Below are 17047 nucleotides of genomic sequence, written 5' to 3'. Positions count from 1 at the left end.
TAGCAACTTAAACTGATTAACATTTGATTTATCTGTAAGGTCTCAATTTTAGAGAGGGTCTGTTTCTAATGTCATTTGTATGTTAATTTTTCAAACTATTTGCTTGCAAATTAAGTAACAGAAAAGATCTTTCCTTAGAGATTTCTTGTCTGCAAATTCATGTTGATAAAAGGTTCCAGTGCATTAAACAAATGTGTTACTTTGTTAATAGATAGTGTGGCACAGGTAATTAACTATGAAGTCATTAAGGCTTTTCAGTGCTGTGACAGTTTTGTTTACCTATAACAGATTAATGAACATATCAAATGATCTTTCTCCCTCTTGTTATTTTAGATTAACCTTGAGTGGATTTTGACGGAAGATGTTGCAACAGTTTTTTCTCTGGAAATGTTTAGCTTCGGGGATCATCATTGGCTCTCTCTTTGCAGCTTGCTTTGGCCAATACGATGACGGTAAGGCTGCTATTAGTCTGACCTTTAGAGCTGGCAGGAATTTCTGTTATTAAATTAAAAATGAAACACACCAGAGAAATGAATAGTGTTAATTTGTAGTTAAGTTTTAAAGGTTAGTAGCTATGAACAATAAGTTACCTTAACTAAAATAAGCTTAGAGAAGTGGCATTGGATACACTTTGCTGTTTAATAATTGCATTGCATTGTGGTTGAAAATCCAACATAAGATTTGAATTCTATTTAATTCTATTTCTAAACTCTTGAATAAACACAAATCTAGCAATACAAAGATAGCAAAATTTCCTTTTAGACAAGATCTCCAAGGGTCGAAGTAAAAGCCACGAGTTGTTTCAGTGTTAGTATTTTAATTGAAAATTGCATTATTATACCCACCACTATTTTCATCTGAAATGAGTGGCTAAGGATAATAGAATTGGTGTTTGGCTTCTTCAGTCATTCCCTGATAGTAAGTCAGTCATTTTAGAAAGATATATGTCTGCAGGCTCTTTAGGGAGATCAGGCATATTATAAACACAATGATACCACATAAGGAGAGTGAGAACATGTCTCTCTCTGTGGAATTCTTTCAGTTTAAAGGGGGGAAAAAAATGAACAAAATTCTCTCCTAAAATTTTGCAGTTTCAGAAAAACTATTTCATTCTTTTGTTTAACTTTTCATGTGTTTACTCAATATTTGTTCAGCATTCAAGGAACATACTTAACTATCTCATGAATATGGTCCTGTTATCTAGTTGATCTCAGTAGTAGCAAATACTGTGAATTTCTTATGTGCTTTGCTTGGCTAAAGTGATTAATCTTAGGATAGGTAAATTAGTTTGATTTACCCAAATAGCATTCAAGTTGTGCACATATTAAAACATTATCAGTCTTCAATTGTTTGAGAGGTAGATTTTTGAGGGGAGGACGGCCAGCATCTCATTGGGGGGTTTTTCTACCCAGAGGAATCCCAGCCACCCTAAATGGCCACCCTAAATCTTAATATCTCAAATAATTAACAAATAATAAAAACAAACATTCAGAAATATATTTACAAAAGTTAAGCCCCTGATAGATCTAGTTCACATGGGTTATTGAATTAGACAGAGACAAAAGGCTCTGATGGATTACTTAAGAGGGTACATCAAAGGCAGGGGTAAGGTTTCAAGGGTGGAATCTTGCCTCCTGATGTCTTTTGGTCAACAGATTGTTTGACATATTTGCAGGTCATCCATTTCAGGTGCTGTGTGGGATCTTAGGCAGAACTTGAGGGGGAGGTTCACCTGCATCAGGTGATCAATCCCTGAGGGGGGGCTACAGGGAGTTTGCAATACCAGCCTATCCCCTAATTAGGCTATTATGCACAGCAGTCCACACACAGCCCATGGATGGCTCTACAGTAGATTTCTTGGGATTTGAAGAATAATTCACATTACTAACTGTTTTCATGAAATCAACAGCTTAATCCCCTGAATAGTCATACTAATTAGCACAAGGTTTACTTTACATCTAAATTTGTGGTTCTCATCTTTGTCATTTTTAAAAATTGTGAATCTCCAGTCTAAAAACAAATTTTAAAAAATTAGCAAAAAATAAATAACTGCTACTTTGAAGCAAAAAGAAACAATGAGATGGAAATAGTATGACTTTATATTAAAGGAATGCATTTTAATTGCACTCTGGGTATAGATGAAAAATCAGTGTGATGTGGGTTTTTTAATAAGTAATTCTACTTTTATCCATATTTAGTATTCATACTGAGCAAGGAAATATTCACTATCATTTTTCACATTAGACATTCTCAAACCATGTACATTTTAGCAATGTGACTGGTGTTATCAGAGGAAATCCCTCCTATTTTCACCTATAATGCTATAGATTCATAATCTCACTGTAGCTGTTGATCTTCTGTTAAACTACTCACTTAGCTTCCAGTATAAGCTTGTCAGGTCACTGTTGGTCATCATATACTCAACTTTTTGAAGCAAAGTGTACCTTCTCACCCGACCACTGATAGTATAGTAGGTGGCCCTTTAAGCCCTACACACTTAGATTACTTACTTACACTCACAGTTAGAATGGCTTCTCAAGTCACTCCTCCAAAGGTGTGACTCACTCTTAGAAAGATTGAAAGTATTTCAACTATAGCAGATGAACTTAAGCTCTATATTGTGTTCTCTGGAGATTTCCTAATTGCATATGCATTTCAATATTTCCTCTTTATATGCATCCTTCAGTGTGCCCCTGAAGTAATAATACATTCTTCTTCCTTACCAAACCAAACTGTTTACTTCTTTCAGATCTCCATTTCAGACTCTTTGATATTAGGTTTCTTCTGTTATTCAGTTATGTGTGACTAACATGGTTTCCATAGATATTTCTTTAAAAAATGCCTATAAAATTATGAGCATATAATATGCAAGGAGGAAATCAGAACCAGGCAAATCGTGACTAACACAACATTTGACTAGATTGGAATATGTAATATGGAAATATTAAAGCAATATTTTTACTCAAATGTTTGGGTTGTGGGTATGTGACTCTGTTGAAGAAAGATGGTGATGATCATAAACAGGATTGGAAAAAAAATGAAAAGTTTAATGAAAATAATGCTTTTGGCATAGATAATCCACTTGTTGGATTAACCATTATGATAGTTGACAACAAATTTACATACACATTTAGGAGCTTCAGAGAAGAATGAAGGAAAAAAATGTTAAGTTATCCTGGGACAACTAATAAGGCAGTGCAGGTCTTTGTTGCCAGAATAGTACCCAGGCTTTCAGATAAGAATGATTTCTCATGTTTTTTTTTATGCATTTATTTACTTAAAGTGTTTGGAGGAAATAAAAAGTTACTGTTTATTTAATAAATATTTTATCATGAAATGGAATATTCTAGTGTTATCCAAATGTCTAAAATTGCTTCTAAGAAAGAGATATTGTATAATGATCATTGTCAAAAATTTATAATATTTTTACTAGAAAAATTTAGTCATGTTTTAAGTCTTTTATTATTTCTCATTCAAATTGTTGGGATAAATTCTTAGATGCAGTCATAAAATTTGTTGATAATCTACTCCATAATGGTCATTTCATTTGGTATATGACTCTATGTCTTAGCCTGCATTAATAATATAAATTAAGTTCATATTATTATATTTAATTTAAAAGTCAGACTCTAACTGGTATATTTAGAAAATTAGAGAAATGAATAGATTTGTAGTTTATAATGTATTGATAAAAGTCTTATTCTTTTCCATAAATAGAACATTAAATTTGATAATGTTTCATCTTATCTTTTAATGCATTACTGATCCTGACAATATTGGAATATATGCCCTGATCCCAAACTGGGTTTTCACAGTCTAGAAAGGAGGAACCTTTGGGAAGCAGAGAAAGAAAGGTTATGGGCTACATTTTAGGTTATAGTGAATAAAACCTTTTTATAATATAATCCTTATTTAAGCATTTGGTTTTGAACACAGAAATGGCCAATAAAAGGAATGTAGGGAAAGGATAAAAGGAAGATCATACATGGATAATGAATGTTTTTTTCATTTTTAATGTTTCCTCTATATTTTTATGTTTTTCATACTTAAAATACACTACTGCCAAGGAGGTGGCAGATACCTGTAATCTCTGGTATTCTTGAGGTTGAGGCAGGAGGACTGCAAGTTTGAGGCTAGCCTGGGGAACTTAGTGAGAGTTTGTCTCAAAATAAATAAATCAATAAAAATAGCAGGGGATGTAACTCAGTGGTAAATCACCTCTGGGTGAAATCCCCAGTACCACAATAATAAAAGTAAATAAGTAAAATATATTACTGCCAAACTCAGAGAAGTGTTTGTTTACAAATACATTATGAGAAAGTCTGAACCAAAGCATTGGAGGGTTTTTAAAATATGTATTTGCCAGTGGGAGTGGATATGCTTGTGTGCTGGAGGTGCGTTTGAGAGATGGGGCAGAGAGATAGAAAGAGAGACAGTGAATGTCCTTGATGAATAAAAACAATCTCTTGAGAAGGGATTCTCCCAGCTCAAGCAGTTAACCTGGAAGCCAAAAATCTTCCATTTTGTCTTTCACCTGTTACATAAGTTAGCATATTCCTATGATGTAAATGATGACAATGGGACCTTTATATAACGGAAACATGAACAACTGTATATGGAACTTTTATATAATGGACAACATGAACAACTATATAAAGGGATCATATTTAAACCCTGAAACAGTCAAAACACTTCCTGGGTCTCAGTGTGGTTATAAATAAAAATAATCCTCCCCAACTCAATTTTATTCCATTTTACATAGAATCTGGCATATGACCAATGTTCAACTAAAATTTTTACATTTATTATTTTTATTATTTTTATAAAGAATTATTTATTCTTCTTTTTAGAAACTGCACATTTATTTATAAAATTGTGCTCATGTATATATTCATATATATATATATATATACACACACACACACACACACACACACACACACACACATAAATATTCATGTATATATTCACATGACACTTAAACTGAACTTTGAGGACAAGCTCTAGGTTGATGCTTGTCCTTATGTAATCTATGGAAGGTAAGTGATGAGATAGAAATACCAATCAGTTAAGAATTTCACCTTGTTGTAAGAAATTCCCAGAAACTTCATCTTTATCAATGGATCCAGGGGTCATGAAGTTGAGTGCTACTAACTTATACTAATTATACTTAAAAGTTTAATTATAATTAATTAAATTAATAATAAATCACATGCTAATGATAGAATCATAAGGGAAAAATGCTACCCAATGAGTCAAAATACTAATGTTTTTTGAGCAAGAAGAATCCACAAACAGGGTCCTACTGCAAGAGGTGTTGATGGTTCATGTGTCCAGGTGTTTATGCACCATCAGAGAGGACACTGTTACACCAATACTCTCTATCAGGGAATGTTGTGCTGTTGTTTGCGAGTCATTCACTCTGTCTGTCCCCTGGATTATGTTTGAAATATTTTTAAAATTCCTCATTGTTTGAGCTCCCTATCTTAAGATTAACAAAGATTGTCTTTCTCTTGTTTACATTATTTTTCTGTAAATATAGTGCAATATAATAATTTCTCTTGAGTTTGTTTCAGTTATAAAATTAAAGATGATGTTGGAGACCATCTAAGAACTTTTCAGTGAGCTTGTTTGCCCCTGAAATGTCTTAATCACTCATTTAAATTTGATTCTTAATGCACAATAAATAAATACTGAGCAAACATATATGTTTCATTATATGTATATATAAAATCATGCACACTTAATACACAAGTAATATATTTTTTTCAAAAATAAAACCAAATATAACATATTGCTGTGCAGATTTGTTCATCTAAATACAGTTTAGATGTCTTTCCTTATTTACCCCTTCACTTATTCCATATTAAAATGTATATTTTTATTCTGAGAACTTAAATTCAAATTTTGTGAGTAACTTTTTAATTTCCCTATGTGAATATTGTTACTTTCAAAGTAGGGTCTAGTAAAAACTTTCATAAGCAAATCTTAATTTCATTTATGGATGTAAGCCTGCTTTGTCTGTTTTTTAGATTGTACTCACCCTTGCAATTTGTTCTTCCTCTTTTCTAAAGGTTAGGACTCTTGTGTGGAAACTTTTTCCCTGCCCCAAACAGATTCATTTTAAAAGTTAAGGTTTGAAAGTATATGTCTTTTTTTTTTAGCAATAATTTTTAAAAATCAGGTTCAATCTGTAACTTCTCTTAAGTTCTAACCTCCTAAGAAGAATACTTTAATAACCTTTATATATTTGAGTAGCAGACTTTCGTAAATATATATATATATATATATATAATACGTATATTTTATATATATATATATATATATATATATATATATATATATATATATATATATATATATTCCAGAAGGCAAGGGACCTAAAGAGATAGAATAAAGTAGATCTCTTATAATTAGAAGACTAATGATTATATGTCAATTTTCTCCTCTCAGTTATGCTGTCCTCTCTGTCTCATGTAGTGTCTCTCTCTATCTCTCCCCCCCCACACACACACATGTGCATACACATGCATATACACACACATGTTATTTTCTAGGTAACTGAAAATAGATAGCCAGATATCAATACTTCATACTCTTCTTTGCCCTGTTGACTCAGGGAAATGAATTAGAAGTCTAATTTCATAGTTAAGCAATGAAGAAAAATTAATAATTATAAGGCAGATTCTTCCCTTTGTGGCTGTACAATATTAAAAATTTGAAGTCATTGGAAAAAAATCACATCCTAATCATTTAAAAAGGCAGAACTAATTTTAAATATTCTGAATAGAAATTGAAATTGAACAAAACTGCAATTATAAACTTTCTTGGCTGGGAGTCATCAGCTCTTTGTACATCTCATAATAAGAGGGGCTTTTCTTCCTTGGATCTTTCCCTGTCAATTCTCTGTACCTGTTACAACCACTTCTTCATCAATTCCCTTAAGCTCTGCAATTTGTTTTTTCTCACAACTCTACTGAAACTGCACTCTCTAGGGTCTCCAATGACTACTTCCTTGGGCAAATCCCATCATTTTCTAGTATTTCAGTAAAAAGCATTATTGATCTACCTTTCCTGCAACTTTATATCTCTCAAAGGTTCTTTGTGCTGACCTTTTCTGAGTGTCTGCCTATTGGACTTCTACTCCATCTTCTGGTGAATGTACTACCTTTTTCTGGTCTGTAATTTTAAAAATTTTTCATTCTTGTTTTCTTTCCATAAGCAAAAAGATTTTATAATAAACAAATTTATGTATTTTCTGAAAATGAAACAAAATCCTTTTCTTTGCTAACTTCTATTCCCTCCAACTTCCCTTTCTCTAGCTATGTGTCCAGGGCATATATTCTTATTTTACCTCTTCTCCACAATTTGGACGCTCTGTGGAACATATATTTAGCTATCATGTGATTGAAAATCAAACTCCAAGAAGAGTATTAGAAAACAATTCAGTTCCTACATTCCTGTATAACAAGGGAGATAATCACAATTTATATAATAATATAATTATGTACAGTATGTGTGTATGGGGAGAAAACACATCAAAATTTTTTTGAAGAATTTGGAGAAAAGATAATCAGACAATTCTTACAGGAAGAATTTTGAATTTTCATTTTAAAAGTCTTGAGAAGCATAAAGAGATTTAAGAAAAGCTGTGAAAAATATTGGGATGATATTCTGATTTGAGATGTACATAGTTATTTCTTTGCAATATAGAAGTTGGCACATGCTGGGTTTTTAAAAATATACTGTTACTTTGTTTATTTAGTGTAGTTTTTTTTTTAATGGTGCTGGGGAATGTACACAGTGTCTCACATGTGCTGGGCAAGTGCTTTACCACTGAGCCACAACCCCATCCCTGTACATGCTGTTTTATAATCTCAGTCATATAAGGTTAGATAGTAAATAATCAAGAGATAACAAAATAGCAGATAACAAGAGATTACAAAATAACAAAATCAATGCCCATGATCATTATCCCTTTTTCAAAAATATGCAATAGCAGAGGACATTACCCACATTTTATAAACACCCATCAGCAGCCACCAGCATATCCTTATATATGTACCCACCTTTGAGAAGCAATGTGACATGGGGATTGAAAGTATGTACCTCAGAGGGAGCCAGACTGCCTAGATCTGAATTCTAGCTTAAAAAACTCTGTAGTTATGTGGCTACAGTTAATTCTTTAATCTTTCTTTCTTAAACTTCTTTATGAATAACATGTAACTAGTGAGAGTATTTGCCTTAGAGAAATATTGTAAAGAATTACTTTATGTAAGGGGTTGAGATAAATAATGGTCACATTGATCCTTCTGTCAGTGGCTTTCATCATCATAGTCATCTAAAGTAACTTGGTAGTCAATTTGTGAGCTCCCCTTTTTATTTATAGTTACTTGAATAACCAAGTTCCAATTACTTAATCTTATTATGCCATCTTTGCTTATCTGTAAAATGGAGTAAATGATACTGCTTATCTCATGAGATTATTGTGAGTTCAGATGAGGCAAAGCATAAGATGCATTTGTGTCATTTCCAGGTACAAAAGAAGGTGAATTATGTTTTATATATATGTTAAGTTATGTGTATGAGATTGTGTGTGTGTGTTTATTGTTACCAGTATAATAAGAATGTCATTAATAATATTATTATAATAAATGCATAAAAATTCATTTAATTCATATTTTAAATAAAATAAAGATTCTTTGTGGGAGATGGCAAAAATTAGGCAGATTATTTGCTAATGTCTTACCATGAATTTCAAACGTTAACCAGGGACAGATACAAAACCAATCAGTTTGCTAGAGTTACCATAACCAAATACTTCAAACTGTGCAGCTTGCATAAGAGAAATTGACTTTTTCACAGTTTAACAGTCTGGAATGGCCCAGGATCAAGGTCTCAGCAGTATTGATTTCCTCTTGGTATATAGATGGTCACCCTGTTGCTGCGTCTTCACATGGTTCTCCTTGTGTATAGGCACACCCCTATTGTCTCTGTTTGTGTTTTAATCTCTATATAAGATCATCAGTGAAGTTGGATTAGGTTTCACCATCCAGGTCTAATTTTAAATCCTTCTTCAAAGCCTGAATCTCCAAATACAGTCACATTTTCAGTGAAGGCACAGTAAAGAATCAAAGCATGAATTCTTGGAGACATAGTCCAGCCTCAAATAATGACATAGAGATAGATCCCAATAAAGTGTACCCAGGAGTTTTAGTTCTTACTCTTCAATACTGCACCGTTTTCTAAGTTTATGGCTTTTATCAGACTTCACCTGCTATTAAGAACAAAACTATCCCTGGTGTCTTTGCCCTCATTCAGTTGCTCCAGATGGTAAGCAATGTATATTGTTCATATGCAAAATCTCTGAGACTTCCATTGGGCAGAATTGGAACCAAGAATGAACACAGAAGACAGAGACAGAAGCCAGAGCCTCTGAAATCCACAGAAATGAGGAAAGAAAGAAAGGTCCTGAGGGCATCAGGTGTAAGCAGAAGGTAAAAAGTGACCAGAGAAGCAGTTGAAAGTATAGTGATAGATGAGATATGGGGCAACATTAAGGGAATATGTTAGCCAAAATGCCTATCAGCTCCTTTTTGCATTTTTTGCCAATCTTCACCGTTCTCCTTATAGGATTAGTCCTTGGGAGTAAGGACAGCTTAATTCTGGATTCTTCAGTGAAAATTACAATTAGGCATTAACTCTGAATACAGGAGCTAGAAAGGCCAGGGCCTTCTGCTTCTTGTTTATTATTTAAATTGTATGTTCTAGTTTATATTTGTCTCTCAGTATGCATTTTTGAAATAGATAAATGAAATTCTCTTATGCTTGTTCCATTCATCTATAAGAAGCAGTATACTTGGTAAATACTCAATTTGTTCTGCTCAATTGTTTAGACCTTTAGCTATTAGACAGGACTATGTATCTATCTCTGGGCAGTGAAATGTGTGAAAGAATGATGCATTATTGTTGGGCTTATATCACAAAAATATCTTGTTCAGTTCTTTAGTCTCTTTTTTTGCAAAACAACTAATGAAGCTATATGTTATAGATGGAAGTTATAAAAGGAGATATCTCCATTAGCCCTCTCATCTGAGTCACTCCATCTCTTCTTGCCCTACTCCCACTCACCCATGAAGAATAACCACCAGAAGAAGAAAATGCATTCATCTCTTGAATTTAAGGGCTAAATTGCAACTGCAGCTCAGCTATCCAAAGCTATTCAACTTTTTTCTTGCAGTCAGTAAAACGAAACAGTCTTCCTTACTCTGAATTTCTTAATACGTTATTTTTTCCCAAACTTCTTCCCAAAGGTCATTAACTAACTACTAAATTAGGTAATATTCTAGTATTCTTGGCCCATTACAATCTATTCTCACTTTACCTATTTATATTCTTTCCCAGGATTTTTCAAGAAATAACAAACATGTACTCACATTGAATTTTTCCCATTATTAGGATGTTAAATTTCCTTTCCCTTCTCTTTGTATTATTTTAAAGTCTTTTTGTTTTCTTATGGTTCCTTCAATCTTTGCCCTCTCCCTCTCCACCTATCTTTTTTTTCTATTTCCCTTTCCATGTCCCCATTCTCACTCCCAGTCCTATTTCTCCTGCATCGTATTTATACCCCTGTTGTGTGTTTCTCATTTTCTTTTTCTCTTGTCTGAGGTACCCATCCTGTCTCATGTCCTTCCCCCTCTTTTTTTTTCTCCTTCTCCAGTGTAGTTCTCAGATTTAGTAATTATATTTAGTGTCATCTCACAAACACTTTAGTAGTATTCTTACCTATCAGGTCATTCCTTTCTGTTTAATAAGCTTCTTGAAGCATGCCAATATTTATTTTATGCATAAACACTATATGCTAATAATAACCATTGGCATTTATTTTGCACTTATTAATTAAGACATCCATGTAGGTAATTTTATTTAATCATGATAAGTTTCCCATGAAGTATTTGTTATTAGAACAATAATCATGCACTATTTTATTAATTGCCCAGGATCAATTTATCAGCAGTGTTGATTTCCTCTTGGTATATAGAGGGTCACCCTGTTGCTGCATCTTCACATGGTCCTCCTTGTATTCAGGCACACGTCTTTTGTCTCTGTTCATGTCTCAATCTCCATATAAGATCATCAGTGAAGTTGAATTAGGTTCCACTATCCAGGTCTAATATTTTATTAATAGTATGTCTGCTTTATAGATCAGGATGCTATGAGGACACAAAGAAGTTCAGCTGCTTTCCTAGTGTAGTACAACTATTGAATGGCAATACTAACACCAAATCTTTTATCATCTGCTCCATATGCTATTATATTATGATGTCAAAATCCCAACAATATCCTATTCTTTCAGATTTTACTTCATTTTAGCTACTGCTTGATAATTATTGATTATCATTCAGTATCATTGCTAATGACATCCAGTCAAAGTTAATGTTCATTGTTCCCTTTATACCATGCCATATGATGTTTCTCATGTTTAGATTATAAAATAAGAGACTATCTTATTTTCTTTTATTTCCCTCAGCACCTATTAGAAGGGTTCAATTTTCTTATTGAAATAAATAAGCATTGAAGAAAAAAACAGACTGAGAGATGAACTACTTCTTTTAACAATATAGTAACAAGCTGGTGAGTTTTCAGGATAGTTGCTGTAGTTCAAGCAGCAATTTAGAAACCTGTTTAATGGAAGTTTGGTTTTTAGATACTGCTCAACAATGATATAGGAACAAAAGCAATCAATAACTTATGAATAGTGTGAAAGATGTTACCTATAGTATACGTTTTTGTTTCCTGTTCAGAAAATGGAGTCTCTATCTATATCTATCCCTATATGGTATATGTATACACACACACACACACACACACACACACACACACACACACCAGTTACTATTTATACAATGGTGGCATGTAATTTAGAAAAGTGTATAGGAAATTCAAACTCTGAATCCATGCTTTCCTGAGGTGTGTTTCCTGTATTGCTTGGTCTTCTATGATTATGAACTGCTATTCCTGTTATTTATTCATAATGCTGGTGGATTGCACTGCTGTAGTTTTTCCTGAGATCAGTGGCTCAGTTCATGCTACTAATATTCCCCATTCTTGCTCTTCTTGTAGGATCCTATTCTGCCCCTCAGGGCCGCCCAATTAGACTGCTCAGCGAAGACTGTTCAGCTAGTTTGAGTTTATTAAGTGTTTTTATTGAACAACTAGAATACTGATGACAGTTCTTCAGGCTTAGACTTAGAAAATGTTTAAAAAGAAAATTGCTAACAGTCATCAATATTTTATGAGGGTGTATCAGAATTCATGTGCACTTGGTCTGCTGGTGTTTTTGATAATATCACCATAAGGAAAACTATATAGCATACTAAAAAATAATAATAATGTGTTTTTATAAAAAGAGATAGATAAGACAGACAGAGAGAGACAGAGAGAGAGACAGAGAGAGAATATTTTTTAATATTTATTTTTCAGTTTTTGGTGGACACAACATCTTTATTTTATTTTATGTGGTGCTGAGGATCGAACCCAGCACCCCATGCATGCCAGGCGAGTGCGTTACCACTTGAGCCATATCCCCAGCCCCAATAATAATGTTTTAATCTCACCATTGTCACTAATTTGTTCAATTAAGTATAGCATGCATTTCTGACAAATTGATTATGTGCATATCATGCTTTTAATAATAATAGCTAGCATTGCTTTTGTGACTTATATGTGCCATATACATTAGGAACACATTCTTTAATCACACTGAGTGTGTATATATATAACAATATATATTCATGCCAGGGTATTAATATATGTCAAGTATTCATGACAAGGTTGGGAAAAACAGTTTACTGAAAGTATTTTGAAGATAAAACCTCCCAGTTTAGTTGGTGTGTTGGATATAGAGAAGACAAAAATGCTAGGATTTAAAGTTTGATTTTACTGTATTTGGTTTGAATATCCAGAAAAGCTGAATGACCCGCCTTATTAAAGAAGTTAGCCATGAGAAGGTAGATTTTAGAAGTCCAGCAACATAAGGAAGAATCAGCAAGGATATTGATATAAAGAGACAGTTAAAGAGAGGAAAACCAGCAGAAAATGGTTTATCAGAAGTCAAATGAAGATGGCATCACAAAGAGATTGGCTGAGTCTAGTATTATTGAGCAAGGTGTCCTACAAGGACAATACATCAAATTAGTATTGTGACAATTTTGACCTGTACAAAAATGGCTTGATGAAATTTTGAATGTGAAAGTTTGTAGTTGGGTTCAATTGAAAATGTAACTAAAAGAAATATAGGCAGTTGAAATACAAAGATACAAAATGTTTTTTTGTTTTGTTTTATTCAGTGGGCAGTGAAACCAGACACGAATCAGGAAATAAAGGGCAAGATCATTTATCCAATTCAGATCTTTGTGATGTAGAAATATACTAAAATAGACACCACCACTGAGAGGGCTAGAGAAGAATAGCATCTTCTGGGAAGATTCAATTCTAGTACAGCAAGAGAAAGAAAGGAAGGTATAGCAAAGTACATATTACCTTATTTAATCTTCATCAAGTACTTCCATGGGGTAAATTCTATTATTATTTATGTTTTCTGGATGATGAAATGGAAAGTTTAAAGATTGAAGCTATCTTGCTAAGTTCACACAGCTCCTTCATCTAAGAGCACATTACAAGTGCAGCCCAGCCCAAGCTGTCACACTCTTTTTATTTATATATTATTTTTGTAAGAACACAACATGAAACATAACTTCTTAAAATATTTGTAAGTTCTTGACAGTATTATGTTGTCTAAATGTCATACATCAGACTTATAAACTCATTTATTTCTCATATCTGAAAGTTTGTGCATGTTTGTTAGTGTAACTCTGTACTCCTGTATCTTACCAGCCTCTGACCCACCACTGTATTTATTTCTGTGCATTTCACTATTTTTTTATACTCCATGTAAGTGGTTTCATGCAATTTTTGTTTTTCTGTAACTGACATAATTACCATTGTGTCCTCAAAGTTCACATGTTGTCAAATTTTCTTCTGTTGTGTGAATAATGTTCTATTGTATGTACATTCCTTATTTTCTTTATCCATGAATCTGTTGATGGACACTTACATCATCTCCATGTCTTGGGTTTTTTGAATAGTGTTGCAGTAAAGACGGCAGTACTAATATGTCTTAGAAATCCTGATTTCAGTTATGTTGAATAAATATCCACAAATGAAATGTCAGGATCACATGGTAGATCAATTTTTAACTCTGTAGAGGGACATCCACACTGTTTTTCATAGTTTCTACAGCATTTTGTATTCTGCTAATAGTGTACAGTGTTTCCTAGTTCTCTACTTTATACCTTTTTTTTTTTTATGCTAGCCATCTTCATAAGTTCAAAGTGATAACATTGTGGTTTTGACTTGCTCTACCATGATAACTTATACTCTGCAAACTACCAACTATTTGTCAAAGAAACTGAATAAAACATAAACAAATGGAAACATAGCATGCTTGTTCATATATTGGAAGACTCCTTATTATTAAGTCCGTATATCCTGATATGAGCTGCACATTCATTTAAATCCCTATCATGCTGTTGCATTCTGACCTAGCATGTTTTGCAGCCTTAGTACGAAGTTCTATAGAACTCATTAAAGTACATCCTTGCCCCATAGATCCTGAAGAGAAAGATGAAGGCTGTGATTATTTCCTGCTGTATCTACATTTATTAAAAAATATTTATTAATATATACTATGCACCAGTTTTATGCTAAGTTCTAAAGATGTAAATGTGGAAAAGATACATACATTGATCTCATGAACATTACTACCTAGCTCATATGAAATAAAATTGACAAATATAGGATACAAGTGTAAATCACTACAATCATCTCTCAGTATCTGATAGGAATTGGTTCCAGGATCCCATGAAAATACCAAATACATAGATGCCCATGTCCCTTATATAAAAGGCAAAGTATTTGCATGCATACTGTTCACATCCTCCTGTACATTTTAAATTATCTCTAGTTACTTACAGTCCATAATACAGTTTAAATGTTGTGAAATTTGTTGTCTTATTTGAGGAACAATGGCAAGAAAAAAGTCTATGCATGTTTAGTACAGATGCAATTTATTTTTCGAATATTTTCAAATCACAGGTATTTGAATCTATTGTTGCAGATCCCACAGATACTGTCAACCTAAATTAAAAAGTAAGAGAGAGAGAGAGAGAGAGAGAGAGAGAGAGAGAGAGAGAGAGAGAGAAATTGATTCTCTAAAGAATAATGATACATTTATAGAACGATTATTGCTTTACTATAGGACTACCCTAGCAGTGCAGTGGAAATATGTATGCCATGGTAAATTATGGGCACATTCAAAGAGGTTGAGGAAGAAGGTTTTCAAAGGCAAAAATGAGGAGGATTACATATGATATTTTTAATCCTTGACAGCAATGATTAGTACCAAGATTGGTGTCAGTCTGAGGCTGAACAGACAGTTGCTGGGCAGATGTGCTTGTAAAAGTACTTCTAATAGAAGGCTGCAGTGGCCTCTGCAAGCTTGTGATTCTGGCAGCCTTTTGTGATAGTCACTATCATGGAATTATGCAAAAAAAAAATACCATTCCCTGTCCTTCATAACCTTCTGGCTTGCTTAATTTATATTTGATTAAGGTTGACACAAAAGAATTAATTTTCATTCTGAGAACCGTCACAGCTCTGTCACAATGTGGAGAACCAACTGTACTGTAGGGTGTGAAAGGTTGGAGTTAAAAGGATCACATTCATGTGGCCTGCTTGAAGTGTTAATAGTCGGTCAGCTGCAGTTCATTGCAGAAAGATCTTGAGATAGATACCTTAGAGTTACGAGGAAAATGAAATGATGAGCTATGATTCACACTTCATGCACTACTAGATATTATTGAAAAAGGAAACATGTAGGTTTAAAATATGGTAAAATATTAGTATTATATGATATGAAATATTAATTATGTCATTACTTGAGAACAGGAACTTTGAAATCTAATAGATCCTTTTCAAAACCTGGAAAAATAAATTTTGAAAATTTTGATAAATTATATACTCTGTGTAAGAATACAGTTCTGGTCTATAAACAAGGCTAATAATAAATCTTCGATTAGTTTTTTGTTAGATTAACTAACATTATACAAGTAAATTGTTCAGCATTTTTTCTAGCATATAGCAATAATTGTTATATATCTTATATAACAATTATTGATTTATAATTGCATAAGATCTATGCAATGTTTCCTTATCAAGAATCAGTATTCATTTATTTTTCTTTTGGCAAGAACATTTACACTAACACACACACACATACACACACACACACACACACAAACACTACATGTGAAATTGAACTTAGCAGAGTCACTCTACCTTCTTTATGCATCATTCTGTGTGCTATAATTATTTTTCATAAATTTCTGCCTATTTCCACACTTCTCAACTGCTTATTAAGGTACCTGAGAAAAGGAGGAACTCAATAACCTTTTGGTATCTGTATTTTTTTCATTCTTTCCTATATTTTATTTTCTCCACCTCCTTCAAATTTTTGTCTCTAATTCCTTTTAATAAAAGCTTCTTTTACTAATCTTCACTCACTCCTATATGGAAGTTTTTGCTATCTCTTTGTTACTTGCATTTCTTTTTATATGTTTCACTCAACTCTCATTTCCATTTTTCTGTCTTCACTCCCTCTCCTTTTCTCCCCACCCTTGTCCAATTCTTATCATTCTTCTTCCCCCTAGCTAATTTAAGTTTTAGAACATATGATAAGTATTTTCTAGGCTCCACTCACTTTATATTCTAACTCCTGGGTCTATTTTCAAAGGTAATCTTCTTTGGACTATTAATTTCCCTTGTTACACAAAGGATTTAGGATAACATGTTAGAAAAAGAGAACAGAAATTCCCAGAGTGCATTCTAGTATTATAAATTTGCAGAAGTGCACGCATACATATTTCAAAAAATCAGAAGCTTCCTTTTATCATAAGATGAGGAGCATTTTAAATAATATACCATCCAA

The 17047-nt window shown here is 33.0% G+C and overlaps 1 protein-coding gene across 17 annotated transcripts in view; it reads left to right on the top strand.

Annotated features, from left to right (window-relative positions):
- Positions 1–361: 361 nt before the first annotated feature.
- The window catches only part of Pcdh15 (protocadherin related 15), a 716528-nt gene continuing 699842 nt past the window's right edge, over positions 362–17047 (top strand). For all 17 annotated transcript variants that reach the window (XM_077799359.1, XM_077799358.1, XM_077799357.1 and 14 more), the window contains exon 1: positions 362–452. In XM_077799359.1, coding sequence (XP_077655485.1) covers positions 362–452 — 91 coding nt within the window. The remainder of the gene's footprint in view (positions 453–17047) is intronic.

Source organism: Urocitellus parryii, chromosome 5 (genome assembly GCF_045843805.1).
Source record: "Urocitellus parryii isolate mUroPar1 chromosome 5, mUroPar1.hap1, whole genome shotgun sequence".
In the NCBI taxonomy this organism is placed as follows: domain Eukaryota; kingdom Metazoa; phylum Chordata; class Mammalia; order Rodentia; family Sciuridae; genus Urocitellus; species Urocitellus parryii.
Note: the sequence above shows the minus strand (reverse complement) of the source record. Positions and strands in the feature narration are given on the sequence as shown.